General features: G+C 39.3%; 1 protein-coding gene across 1 annotated transcript in view; it reads right to left on the reverse strand.

Moving 5' to 3' along the window:
- The window catches only part of sorcs1 (sortilin-related VPS10 domain containing receptor 1), a 253,520-nt gene that overhangs the window by 32,944 nt on the left and 205,214 nt on the right, over positions 1 to 15,362 (reverse strand). Inside the window, exons 12-16 of the mRNA XM_083931517.1 lie at positions 12,506 to 12,582; positions 10,222 to 10,313; positions 9,764 to 9,871; positions 5,901 to 6,018; positions 2,789 to 2,922 (exon numbers count right to left, since the gene is read on the reverse strand). Coding sequence (XP_083787643.1) covers positions 2,789 to 2,922; positions 5,901 to 6,018; positions 9,764 to 9,871; positions 10,222 to 10,313; positions 12,506 to 12,582 — 529 coding nt within the window. The remainder of the gene's footprint in view (positions 1 to 2,788; positions 2,923 to 5,900; positions 6,019 to 9,763; positions 9,872 to 10,221; positions 10,314 to 12,505; positions 12,583 to 15,362) is intronic.

Raw genomic sequence — 15,362 nt, forward strand, 5'->3', positions numbered from 1 at the left:
AATCCTGAGGCTGTTTAGAAAATTCTGTTCTAAAATGAAAAACGCACTAATTCTAGTGTGCACACGTTTGTAAAATGACTGATTACTCACAAACGTATCAAACAAAGATAATAAAATATTCCAAGCTGAAAATGCACACCTGCTCTGTATTTCAGGCATATTGAATATTGAAATGTTGTAAAAACAGCTTTACAGAAGTAACGACTACTCCTTGCCACTTTGGTGCTTTTTAAAAACAGCCCACAAGGTGTTTGTCCTACAAATTGAAAGCCAGAGCAGCGCTGTGTCCCCAAAATGATAGGGACAAATTGCCCCAATTAATGCGACATGCCTGCAGATGCAAAAGTGTTGTGATTGTTAATGAAAGCTATTAGGCTTGGTAATTTATGGTTTTGATGGTGCTTATTCCAAGCACCGCCTCACTCAAGCGACTGAAGCGGGGAAAAAAGCAACATTAATATTGCTGATAATTCAAGAATGTGGGTTGTGAGGATATGGAAAAACATTCTCTGTAACTGCATATGTGCATTATCATTCATATTCAAGTGAAATTAATGCAGTATCTGGTAATGAATTAACACGCTTTGGTATTTATTAACCCTTTAACGTTGTGCTCAGCTGTTTTTGAGTCATTGTATCTTATTGAAAAATGTGTTGAACTTAACCCGACTAATCCATTTCTACTGTTCAGTTGAAGTGTGTTCTGCAAAAGAAATCTAAGTTTTGCAAGTGTTGCTGTGTCTTTAAATAGTCTGCTTTGTCAGGTCACCTCCTTCAGGAAGTTAGGAACAAAAATAATTGTGATGGGAAAATGAGGCTTCATGAACCATTTTCTTCATTTTCTGAGCCCTGTATGGAGCTCTTGGTTTAACGCAAAAGGCTTAGTGAAAAGTAATTCAGTGTGCTTTCAACCCTTTGTTGAACAGAGAGCTCCATGTAGTGGAAAAGAAAATGCTTCATATAGCTTCTTGAAACTTAATTTGACAATCGCTAAAAAAAGTCCCTGTAGACAGAAGTTTTAAAGATAGGCATGTATTTTCAACAGCAGTTCCTTAACAGATTCATGTAACTTCACACAAAAAAGTTCTAAGAACATAATCTACCCAACTGTTCGTTTGTCCTTTTATGGTAAAATACATAAATTGACATTTGTTTCTGTTTTTTTACAAATACAGATCTTCTGATCATTTGTTGATGTTAATATGATACAGTTAATGTTACACCGTTACATATGCGTATACTGTATGCTGAATTAATTAAAGTATGAATTTATTATGACTTTTTACCGTCTAAGAACATGCTTGACCAAACAGTTGAATTGTCCTTTTCTGGGAAGAGTAGTGATAATAAACTTACAATTTTAAATAAAAATGTCTGTTGAAAAAGAATGATTGTTGTTATTATTTCTCTAAGGAAGTAAAAAATGCAAAGAAAGTTTTTTCCATGGCCTTTTCTTGGTGAGGTCACTGAACCTTTGTGATGTTGGGAATAATGGCTAAGAACATAGCATGTGGATGTGTGTAAACTCTTTTTTTAATTGATGAACTTGGTGATGCTGGTGATAAAGGCCCGAAATACACACTTCCTCCTGTTCTCACACCAAGTCCCTTTAGACTGAGCTAGTGCTGCCATTATTTGACACTCATTGTTAAAAAGACTCAAATCAATAGCACACAACAAAATCAAGTGTGTTTACTCTGCACCCTGACATCTTTATCCTATTGTCTTACAATGCAACACATAAAAGTAATTCCAACTAAAGCACCACAAATGGGTTTTCATCTGCAGCTGAAAATAGTCCCAAAATGTTTTGCTCGTTCCTCCTTTTCGAGAAACAAATGTTAAAAACTACAGTACCCAGCTGTTTTATTTCTAAACATGTTGATTCTATCTTTAGTAGGAACCAACCAGCTCAGGGCTGTGTGCCTCAGACAGGAGCTTCTAACAGCTGTGAAAAGAAGTGATAGTGTGAAAGAATTTGAAGAAGATCTCAGAAAACAACCAAGAAAAAAGTTCATCCGTACAAAACCATTTTGCTTTCTCTTTGTTTGAAGTTTTAGTAGTGGCAGACTCACACATATTGCAATGACTTTCTGTGCATTGATTCCTTGTATACAGCAAATGTCAGAGCTCGCACAAGATAGATTAAATATAGAAGGATGAAAATGAAAGCAACTGAGGCAGAGATATCCTGACTTCTATCCCTAGTTCCCTAGAACCAAAAAGCCTCGATCCACAGCTAAATTTCATTAAAGGTGCAAAAGTGTATTAACCTGACTCCGCCAGGTGTATTGATTCTAATGATTCACATTTGCTCAGCATATCCATCTGGAAACTCTCATTTGGAGATCTTTGGGAAGGGGCGAAAATACTGGTTGCTGATTGGATAAACCATCTGTCTATCACCAACACACAGGCCAAATCAACCAATCAGATCAACAAAGCGTATGAAGTACTAACGGCGTCGAGGCAAAGCTCAGAAAGTAAACAACATGTCGGTAAAGGATATTTGCCGTTTGTGTAATGTGAATTTACGCATCAAAGGCCCAATTTCAGGAGCCCGGTCAATACTCAATAGAAGGATCCCAGAGAAAAAAATAGTTAATTAGCGGCTTGCTCGATAGCAGCGCTCATCTCCACGGAAGCTGCCATGTTGTTTACACTGAGCAGTCGCTTCTCGTTGCGTCACACTTAAATCTGCCTTAAAACCAACGCTGATTGGTTAGGTCGGTTGGCTAAATTTCTCCGACTGGATATGGCATGGTTAAAAAACTTAAAGTATACTCACCATTCAAAGTCAGCCTCTGTACAGTCACAGGGACCCGATGTCATGGATACAGAGTATGTCTTTCCCATAACGCACCTGGATGTGGGCTTCAGCTTCCGGTAGATTCTTTTCACCCCCATGAGGCACGGTTCCCCCTGCAGACCAGATTTCAGGATAAAACCAAAAAGAGACTTTTTAAAAAATGAGTTTCTTTTGTCACTCGCCACATAAATAATTTACACGATGCAACCAGCCATGTGTGCATTACACTGTGTGTCTGAAAAGCACCGTTGCATGCTTAACTTGAGCTGGTTCTGCATTCCTGTTTGGCGAATATTTACGGCCTTGTGCTGTGTGGTGTGCTTAACTCAACAACTGTTGCATTGCAAGTGTCACACTGGAAAATGTGCTGCTTGAATTCTTTTTCAGAGATTCTTTTTGGTTGTGATATTGAGATGAACGAATAAGAAGTAACTTCCGTTGCAAAAGCTGCCAGCACCAAATCTATTTTAAGTTTGGAATGCGTTCAATGTAAACATAAAATCAGAGGGAGTGCAAAAAAGATGAGAAGGTACCACCAGTCTGTTTCACTGCATCCTCCATGCTACACTGCTGCTCTGTTTTAATGACCAGAACTTTCTGTCTTTGTGCATTAGGTGTCAGTAGTGAGATGCTTAAAAATCTGTCTGTATCCACAAATAGACTCCCAGCTCCTGAAAATGTCTTGAACTTTCCCAATGGTCTCTAAACACACACACACACACACACACACACACACACACACACACACACACACACACACACACACACACACACACACAAAAACTGTCCTCTGTTTGAGGCATTGTTCAGTTTATTCTCGCAACAGACTAGGACCTACAGCACCTCTACAGTTAGGCATGTTGGCCCTGTAATTGGCTTGGACTCTTGTCATCTTCCATGGAATATATTTTGATCATTACCCCGCTCCGAGCATATGGGTGTCTGAACCAATTACAGAACAGGGTGATGAATAAAGGCAGGCTCTAAGTCTCTGACTGGGCTTCAGGCCCAGGCCAGGTTGAGGGGGTTTCGGGCAGGTTTAATGTTTGCATGGGGTTAGGGTTTGAGTCACTCAGAGTAGCAGCAGGAATGGCTGCAGAATCTGCATAAGTGCTCAGGGAATTGAGAGATGTATAGCTTTTAACCCACTCACTTTACTGTCAGGCTGAAAGCAGCCAGTGATCACACTTTACCCTGAGGCTGAAGCATTTTCTTTGATGAGGAGGTCCTGCTTGAGCTAACCTCTGTATCAACCAACCCTGAAGAGCCAGTGCCACCGAGAAGGAGAGCTCCTTTACTCCTAGACTTTAGATGATTCAATTGTCCGTGAAGGAATTGGTATTTTATTTTGGAATAATAGCTAATTAAGTCGAAACTTTAATCCTCTTTAGGGATTTTGTTTATGCGGCAGAATAGAAGTGCATTTAGCAAGAACACTGATGACATTGGGTACATAGGCTGTGTCTTAAATCACTCACCATGTGTAACTTAGAGTAGTATTTATTTTCTTAAATTTTTTACAAATGTATATAACACCCTAAAAAACATTACTTTTTGTAATGGTTCCCTGTTGATATATGTGTGTGTCAAAGACTGCGTCTAAAATCAGCTGAGAGAGGTGATGCAAAAATGATGATGATTCATTCAAGTGTCTGAAATCTGAATTTACTTCTCAACAGACTCAACTACTGAGCATCAATTGTATAGCGCAGCATACCCTCATACATAAATGACAAAATAGGGCAATTACCAGTGATTCCAAAAATTACATATAATGGTGTTTTGCCACAGCATGGTACCAGCTGAATTTGACACCCTAGTCGTGGCAGCCACTACACACTCGAAGGTATATCTTCAGTGGTGTGGCTTTTCAGGGCTACAGCTCTATGGCAGTTTCATGTATTTTGACCACTTTTGTAGTTCTAAACATAAACGTATTTCTCAAGTCAGAGAAACCACTGAGGGGAAATTTATGGACGTTACTTTATACTGTCTGTGGTGTCCTGTCGGCTGTCTGGAGCTCCGTGTGCCACTTTTGCTCGGCAAAAGGTAGTGGTGTTGGCATGGTAGACAACCAACAAAGTCATGAATATGTATATATTACTATGGTTCAGACATTCCTGCTCTCATGTCGCAAAGTTTACTGTTGCTATTCAGAAGTCGGCGAGTTTGAGGAGTGGCTGTTAAAACAGTGATAAATATAATTTCCTATAAAATCTTCACAATAAAAATCTGCCATTGTTTTATTATTTAAAACATAATTGCATTTGTAAGCAGTAACATAACACTTTAAAAACATATTTTCCTCTCATCTCCTGCACAGAAGTTGAGTCTCGCAACACACACTTATTTCCACCCTAGTCACTAAAGTCCACTCTTTGTGGTGGTAACCAGTGTAACTTAGTATGAGCAAGCTAGCTAATGTTAGTTGTTGTAAAAATTTAAATGTAAAGCTTCACCCATACACTCTCATCACATCATAGAAAGGACATTGCTAATGACAGACCAGAGACAACTTTGTGTGGCTAACTGTCAGTTTTGTATTAGATTTAGGGTAATGTCTGGTAACTTTTGCCACTGACTCCAGGAGCCCATGAAACAATCAAAAATCAAGTTACACATTACTGGAGCATCAGAGGAATGTCACAACCCTAGGCAGTCCCATTCCCAGGCTTATAACAAAATAGTAATTGTATGAGCTCTCAGTGATGATGAGATGAATGATGATTTGTAAGTAGTGTGTATAAATGCACAATTACTGCTCACTGTTGAGTTTGTGATTTAGTAAAAACCGAATGAGTAACCAAGGGAGTGATTTTTGGGCACAGCAATAGATCATTTTCAGCAGCAGCACTTTTAAAATAATCAATTTACTAAAAAATCAAATCAAAAATATACATATAAAATATAACATACATTGGGATGCATCACTTGGTTTAACAGCAAAATATACATTTAAAAAAAAAAATTACATTGAAAGCATGGTGGCTGTTAATCTTCTACAATAAAATAAAAACAAGTGATTTTAGTTTACGTTTCTCCACCATCTGAGCTTTAGAGGATTTGTGTTCTGTGCTGCTATGAAACGTACCTGGTTGTGTAGGTGCCACGTCTGATAATCCGCCTCCGTACACCTCCGGTTGAAGATGGACCTGAAGTCTATTTTCACCAGCTGCCACTCCGAGCGATGACTGACGTGGCCGAATATTCTGGTGAATAGAAGTATAGCTGCTGCTTGTTATTTACCAAACATGCCCAGCAACACAATTGGTGTTAAAGGATCAGGCTGTTGATATTCTGTGATTTTCTTAGTGACAACAAATCCTACAATTTGGTGCCATATATAATAATTGGAACACCAAATGTGCATTGTTCCAAAGATGACAATATTTCCCAAAAAATGAACTATTGCTACAGTACATTTGCTCAAGTACTAAACAAATTTGGGGTACTTGTACTGAGTCTGTTATTTTCATTCTCAATACATCTCAAAGGGAATTATAGGACCTTTTACTTCACTACAATTATCTGACAGATTGAGTTATGAGCCTAGTTACTTTCCAAATTAGGATGTTTACATGCACAACCTAAAAAATGTCTTATAAAATATAAGGTTTTTGTTTTTTAAATACAAGTACAAGTGAAATAATAAGTGGATTGACATAATTCACAAATGTGAAGATTTTCTGCTTTTTCTTTGAATTCTTTTGACTCCTTTTTTTCATTTTGTACTTTTGGTTGGACAAAACAAGCATTGTGATGGTGTCACACTGGGCTCTGTGTAGTTGTGACTCACTACTCACTACTGATTCTTTACAAACCAATCAATACATCCTTTTAATGGAGAAAATAATCAGCAGATTAATCAGCAATGAAAATAATCATTCAGTTGCAGAAACAAAACTTTTTAAAATAAGCTTCACGGTGTACACCGTGGACAAGTCGCCAGACCATCACAGGGCTGACACATTCATGCGCACATTCACACCGATTCACACGATTAACCGTACACCTGCATGTTTGAACTGGGAGAAAACCCACACTTACATGGTGAGAACAAGCAAACAGGAAGACCCAACAATTCACTGGCTATGAGACGAGCGTTAACCACTGCACTGCATCATTCATCATCTGCACTGCATCATTCAATCGAGCCAATAGTACACCAAACAAACACAGTTAAATCACAGTTAGGCCTTGCCACATCAGCTTCTCAGTAATTAATTTTTTTTAGAAACAAGCTCCATGAATGAATGAATGAATTAAAGCAGCATCAAGATTTAATTTTTTATATATATATATTTTTTTTAAATTTTTTATATTTTAAAGATTGAATATGTAGAATGAACAGAACTCCTCCATCTAGTGTCTCAAGATCGTAGTCGCAACAACAAAAAATAATTCCAGCAGTCGGGTTGCCAGGTTTGTTGCAGAGTGTGTCAGGGATTAGCCTGCTCCATGTCAGTGATGTATCAAACAGGGGAACCACTCATTTGGACTAATCAATTCATTTGACAACAGTATTCAACGTTAGTCAGTCTTTAACTGGAAGTCTTTCTTTGAGCGCTGTGTAATTCCTTAGCTAGCTCTCAACTCAAAATGATTCAATGTTTCTGTAGCAACAACAGACAACCCTGGCAACCAGCAACGTGCAACACTATTGGCTGCTACAATGGAAACAGAACGGGAGAGAGAGTCATTGTCAAAATTGTCAAACATTTAAAGTATTAATTCAGACTATATATCTTTTTTTATGAAAAAGCAATACTTTCAATCTATACCCCTCAAAGCAGCCTATGGGTGTATTTATTTATTTATTTTAAATATAGGTTTTAATTAAGATTCTACATATTCAACTTTTAAGTACATCTTCCTGATTATACATACGTTTCCTTAAATAACATTTCCAATGCACCACTCTACCCAGTGCCATGGAAAGAGACAGACTAACAGCTGGGTTATACTAGAAAAGAACTATCTTATGAAGTGTTGCCCAACAACTTTGTGCTTATACCTATTCAACCTACAGAAAATGTAGGATGGAGCCCTTTCAATCCCCATGTCAGACAAGTGCAGGGGGAGGGGGCCTCGAAGCTGTTTGACCATCTGACAAGGAATTTGATGGAGCATACTGGCGCTGTTACACATCACTGGTTTTGGCCTTTATGGGGGATTTGTCAACAGTAATGAATAAAGAAAAGTGCCAGCCTTCCCCTTAAAGGGTTAGATTGGCTTTTTTGATGTAGAGTTGTATGAGGTACTTATCCAGGAGATAAAAGTTAGCAGGCTGCCAGTTTGGAGAAGCAGACAGGAGTAACGACACAGAAGCTGCTGTGGACGGGGGCAGCAGCGAAACATATTTTATTCACCTAAAAAGAATCAATATCAGTTTAAGGTTGTTTTCACACCTGGCTCATTTGAAGGAGTTTTTTTCCAATCTGGGATTGATTCCCCCCAAATATCGGTTAGTTTATAAAGACAGCAATCACCCTCGGATAAGGGAAAAAACAAGCGGACTGTTTGGGTCAGACTTTCTACAGTATGTGTGTCAGAGAGCAAGGTAAAGCATTGAAAATATTCTAAATATAGTGTACATTTGAACTGATTTGGAGTTTTTTTAGATGGGTCTTTTTTTTAAGTGGCTAAAATACATTTAGAGTGCTGCTCCCATCCACAACAGTAAATTGCTTAGCTTCTGTGAGTCATCTACTGTAGGTAACACACTGACCATGGATAAGTACCTCATACTATCTCACTTCAAAAGAGCCAAACTATTCATTGAAGATAGAACCTGGAATACCCAATGGTTTTTTTCGCTTTTTGTGTAGCAAAATGGAACTGATATGTTGTTACTGAGAAGTGTTAACTTATTTCCTCTGAAAGCTTAATCATAAAGAATATCCATATATTTCAATGGTCAAAAACAAAACACAATCCAAGGTTATGAGACTAACCAGATAAATATTCCATCTCCGGCTAAATTGAGTGGGTGTGTTGTTCCGCACTGACCCCCTCTCCATTCATACCACAACATATTTATCACAATCAATCTGTCAATTAGCTCTCGAGGCATCGGACCATGACAGGCACTTACTGTAAAAATGAGTACAAATTGATAAGAAAACAGTGCATGATGGTCTTATGAAAACTAATGGTGTGTCTGCCAGCTGAGAGGTTCCGTGCTCGAGAACTTATTCTCGTTTCAAACCTGCCATTGTCTTTACAATGCCCCTTTTCTGCAAACTCTGTTTTGTTCTCGTCGAGAATGTTTGTGTGAATGTTCCTATTCTCTGTCTCCCTCTCTGCCTCCCCAACTGCGCCCTATCACTCTCCTGTAGAGCTAACCACAGAGCTGGCTGTCAGTCTGTCATTTATGACAGGTGTCTTGAAACATTGATGTAATGGCTGTTCAAACCCAAAGTCCTAAATCTCTGCTGCAATATGGGAGTAGTGCTGTGTGCAATAGGCACACCACAGGCCCTGGCTTTTGGCTAATAATACATGTGAGAGAACACAAAAAGAATCTTCATGAATCTGGTTTCTGAGCACATGCCGAATGATACTAACTGACACTTTTTAATGCTGTTAAAACTTCTTTAAACCAAAGTTTCTTGTCTGTTTTCTCAAGCATTTTGTCATCATTTTGATCATTTCCCTTCATGTTCTTCAAATGGACAGCCACACTGTTGCAGGCTGTCAGAGAATTGATCTCCTGTGATCATAATCTGGAGACAGACAGTTTTGATGTTGGGTAGACCTTGAGAGAAATCTCTTTTATTCATGAAAAGGAAAACAGGCAGTCAGGAATTCTGAATCGAGCAGACTTAGATATAGATGCATGGGTTAAAGCAGATGAGAGCACCGTCACACACTCACAGGGCCTTTTTGTTGTTTCATTGATTTCTTTTCAGTGTGATTGATTGATTTCCATGTGGATAAATCTTTGTCACTCACGTCATGATGAGAGTCTCCTCCCCGGGCTCTCCCAGCACCCCGTCCACAAACAGAGGCGTGTTGGTGAAGCTGTACTTGTTCCACTGCCGTCCTTCGTCAAAGCTCAACCTGGGGAAAAAACAGCTGTTACATGAGGTACCGGCGCCCGCATCCCACCCGACTGTGTGCGCAAGCTAATGACCCTGAGAGTTGTCGACAACTTTATTTCATATTCTGCACGGGGCTGAGGGGGCTCTGTTCACTGAACACTGATCAGCAGAAGCTACTCTCATTATGGCTTCAAACACGCAAAGGTGAAATTGAATAACAATTGTCAAAGCAGACTATTTCCACTGCTAGTGGGTATGCTAACCAGAATGATATTGTCCCCCCAAACTCATTTGCCTCTGTTTGACTAACTTAAGACTTGGGGAATTAGTCGTGCTGTGACAAATGACATCTCTGTCATAATGACTTACCGCAGGTGTCGGATCGGGAGTGGAGTGTGTCTTATTGCCACTAAGGCTCCTCCCTGGTCGAGATATAGCACTGCATACTCCTCGTCAAAGATCTGCAGGGACAAAAAAGAGAGTGCTCACTCTGCAGTGGCTTGATACCCGTGTACATGTCCTGCACACAACCACACTATACCATTCAATCAAACCAATAATACACCAAACAAATACAGTATTTACCACAGGTGATTTTCTTGCTGACAACAAATGCCATGAATAATAACTAGAGCACCAAATGTGCATTGTTCCAAAGATGACAATATTTCTCAAAAAATGAACTATTGCTATAGTTTTTTTCATTTGCTCAAGTACTAAACAAATTTGGGGTACTTATTTTCATTCTCACTACATCTCAAAGGGAATTATAGGACCCTTTACTTCACTACATTTATCTGACAGATTGAGTTCTGAGCCTAGTTACTTTCCAAATTAAGATGTTTACATGCACAACCCAAAACTGGCTTATAAAATATAGTTGTTGCTTTTTTTAAATACATTGAGCCACAGAATAGTACAAGTACAAGTGAAATAATAAGTTGATTGACATAATTCACAAATGTGAAGATTTTCTGCTTTTTCTTTGAATTCTTTAGACTCCTTTTTTTCATTTTGTACTTTTGGTTGGACAAAACAAGCATTGTGATGGTGTCACACTAGGCTCTGTGTAGTTGTGACAGCGTTTCTCACTACTGATTTTTTACAAACCAATCAATGCATCGTTTAATGGAGAAAATAATCAGCAGATTAATCAGCAATGAAAATAACCATTCAGTTGCAGAAACAAAACTTTCTAAAATAAGCTCAACCTCAATAAATTCCAACAGTGAACGCCTTCTTTTACATAAATGCATGAGTAATTAACCACTTATCCTTTCAATGGTTGCAGGAGGCTGGAGGTGATTCCAGCTGATATCGGGCAAAGGTGGTGTACACCGTGGACAAGTGAGCAGACCATCACAGGGCTGACACAATTATGCGCACATTCACACCTACAATTTAGAGTCAACGATTAACCTTACACCTACATTTTTGAACTGGGAGAAAACCCACACTGACACGGTTAGAACAAACAAACTCCACACAGGAAGACCCCACAATCCACTGGCTCAACCATAAAAAGCTCTGGATAGTGTATGAGGATTAAAAGGCTTTATGACAAAATCAGGGCGAGGGAGTGAGGAGGAGGATATTTTCAGTGAGTAGTGAGTGGGTAGCAGGTCAGTCAGTTCATGGTGCTCCATATGGTGAGTGGCTGGGATTCAATTGGGCACATGATTTGAAAAATTAATTATAAGGTGTGAGTCTGTAATATTATTCATATCACATAGTTGCTGAAGTGGACATGTGTATATTTAAGCTGGAAGCCGACCTTAGCCAACAACAGTGCCTGCCACATAACACCTCTGAAGCAAGTCAGAAAAGGTGCCTTTTTCAGATTTTCGCCCTCAGAGTTTGCTCAAATGTTGTGGGCTTATATTACAAAACATGTCACATGTCCTAGACACTTTGTGCTATTACAACCACATTTGGTGGACGTGTGAAGATATGATGTCTGAGTGGACCAAGCCCCACCACAGCGACTTCCTGGTAGATCCAATGCGGAAGTGGTAAAAATTGCAGTTTGTCAAGTGTCCATAATAGAACAATTTTTCACTGACCCCCATGTTAAACAGGCCGTTTTCACAGTATAATTAAACCTATTTAAGGCCTGGGACAAAAAACATTCTAGTCTGTATGTTTAGGTCATATCTCCATGACAACACTGAGGGGGATGAATATTTTAGTACCAGGCTAGTTTTTATTTTATTGGAGGTTAGAGTTTATGAATAATTAGGGGCGTGGCCTCTTAATGAGAAAATGAGGTGGAGTCAAAGTCTGACAAGGACGATTGGATCAAGTTTAGAGAACGGACCCTGACGGAGAGGCTTTGTCCATTTTTTATATTCTATGGAGTGGACATGAATTTGGTGCCTTTTGGCCAACAGGTGATGCTATAAAGGAATTAATCTATGTGTGTACAGTATGTATGTCTGTCTTCACATATCTCAAGTCATCTTCATACTTCACACTTGGCAGGTGTATTGCTAAGAAGGAGCGCAGTGTCCAGCGCAGTGTCCAGAGTTAAGTTGATCGGATGTGGGGTTCTCAATAACACTGCACACGATCCGAACAGCCAAGAAGCCAAGAAATCGTCCTATACTGAATGGACACGTGTACTTCACGAGTTACAATAACAAATCCCCCTCACCTGTCTCCATGTATTTCCTGCATCTGAGGTGATGAATACACTGACATTGCTGGTGGTGAGCTCTGAGCCGATGGAGCCTAGAGGTGAGGTGGCAGACAGATAGAGGACAAAATAAAGTAAGTGTTTGAGGTGGGATATTGCATAATGTGGACACAAGAAATGAATTCAGTTTGAGATCAATTAAATCATAAATTTTGAACAGGGTTTTTAGACAGCGGTAGTACAGCAGGGGGCTCCAGGCGGCAGCTGCAGACTGGGGCTGTAATTACAATGCTCCAGAAGATCAACTGTGCAGTGTGACATTTGCCCGTACCCATAAATTAACCAATAAATCCAGATAACTGTATTCATCTTTCAGCAGTTCTTATCATATTAAGACACGTTTTCCTAATACTGTGTGAACTGCTACAATTGCTTTAATTTAGCCTGTAATAAGTACCAGGTGGTTTAATATGAGGCTGGAAAGTACTGTAAGTGTTTCAGAGGCATGGTCGTCCCCTTGTCTGAACCCTCCGTGAGAAACAATTTGTTTTATTATCCGTACATTTAGAAGGTAACCTCACACCAGCTGAAAATCTCCATTATGCTGGTGTTCAAAAGCTCACTGCAGTGATGTAAAGGTGTGTACATGGGCAACAACACACAGGTTTGTGCTTTGGTGGTTGGTGTTTGGTTACTCTATAAAGACAAGCCTAACAGTGTTTTAGCTCCAGCATGTTCTTCACATATTTACAAAAAAAATGCATTTAAACCCAGACAGTCATCTCTGTCACATCTGTCTTTGTTGCTGACTGTGTACACCTGGCAAATACAGTGTGTATCACTACATCTCATCAAATGGTAATTTCAGAGTATCTCTTGTTTCAAAATCTACACAGTATTGCCTTACCCTTCATGACTCAGTGTGTCTGTATTACCAACAGACATTTCAAGCAGTCATTTCTAGCCCCCTGGAGTCTCGGATGGCCAACACTGGGGCTCATGTTGTACTTGCAAAGGTAATGGAGAGTAGTAAGGAGTCCATGTTGGCACTTTTTTGCCCATGTTTAAGGCTTGTTAGTGTAGGCTCTAACAAATTTTATTTACAACTAAGATCTTGTTTTTGTACTTTTGGCCCTCATTACTTGCAGACATCATTTAGTTAAGTTATGGGGATCCTTACTTGGAGTCGTTGCTATACAGTAGGTCAAACCTGAACCAGGAAGTAGGAATATGTATTACTATAGGACACTTTGTTTACAATCAGTGTCACTGCCTGTCTGTTGGTGGACCTTACTTTAGACTTGGAATGTGTAATAACACTTATGAAGTTGTTGAGTAAACTACAAAAATTAGGCCCAGGATGTAAAAAAAAATGAATTTTCCCTTTCTCTGCATCTCAAGTGGGAGGGAAAAGCCACAATACAACTCAGAAGTAATGATTTTTTTTAAAAGTTCATTATAAAAATAGAGCAGATCTACTTTCACTCTGTTCATTTTGTAGCCTAAATAATGACAGAGATCCTACACAATCAGTAAACTGTTTTATTCCTACATCCCTGAGACCTGTTTAATTCACAAGGTTTCACAAAGGTCCAGACACTTTCTCCAGACACCCGAGATGTGTGCTGATGTGTTATTGACAGTGCCGGTCCGAGTGGGAGTAAATATCACTGAGGTGTGAATTCACCTGGGGGGGTGCTGATCTCAAATTCCTCCATTTCTTTGTTTTCTCCCAGCTGAGTCAATGCGTGCCTTTGCTTTCTCTCCTGTGTTTTCTCAGCAACAACAATGAGATCATCATTGTTCCCTAGGCCTAACGCACAAGGACTGTGTCATTTTTGGTTCTGTCATTTCCCTGTTCCAAGGTGAGGTGACACATGCATGTTGCAGATGTATACAGTCATATACTTATGCAGAACAGGTACAAACTATTGACAACAGAAGTGAAGAGCAAAAACCTGCAAAGAGCCAAATGAAATTGCATCGAGGGACGCAGTGAATACTGGAAACATCACTGCACTGGAATGTTGAATGCCAAGATTTTCAGCTAACTGATAGAGGCAGTCTAAGTGATTTTTGTTGTCTTTGTCTCTTCGAGTTAGCATGACATTATGCACTGTATCCATGGATACAGAAAAGAAAGTCCAATAAAAGAAGATACGCTACTCGATTGTGAATGGCATTGCCAATAAAGACGCAACTTTGGTAAACCAGATGAGTCTTTCAAATCCCTTTTGTTGTCTTCTGCTGAATGAAGTTTAAGCACACTATTCAATGCACCATTTCAACATCTCTACTGGATGTACTCTCTTAACATCCTTTTATTGTTTGCCTTTGGCTTAACTTATTTTTTAATATTGAAATTAAAGTGTGTATTATTACAGTGGCTTTAAAAATTGTAAAAACAACTGTGACCACCTGCAGGGTTCACACTCTTTTCTAAAATACAGGAGAGCACTAACTCACGGTCATATACTGTAGGTAATATACCGGTAGGCTAATAAAACTGAATTGTGAATGTGAAGGATGTTAATTCAAATGCTCCCATTTGTGCCGTGTTCAGTTTTCAGGGGTTTTATTCATTTTGGCCTAACATTTTAATGTAATGTATTAGTTTGCAGAATAGCAATAATGCTGCTTAAAAAAAACTCAGGAATACGACTCAGAGCAGCTAGGCAGCTGTGGCTCAGGAGATAGAGCAGGTCGTCCACTAATCAAACGATCGATGGTTCAATTCCCAGCTCCTTGACTCCACATGTCAATGTTTCCAAGATGCTGCCCTAAATTGCTGATGATTTGTAAGATCCTGAGGAGCAGGTGGCCTTTACCATAAGTGTATGAATGTGTAAATGGATGCATGGAGTGTAGAGCGCTT

Source organism: Echiichthys vipera, assembly GCF_963691815.1.
Source record: "Echiichthys vipera genome assembly, chromosome: 2".
NCBI lineage: Eukaryota > Metazoa > Chordata > Actinopteri > Perciformes > Trachinidae > Echiichthys > Echiichthys vipera.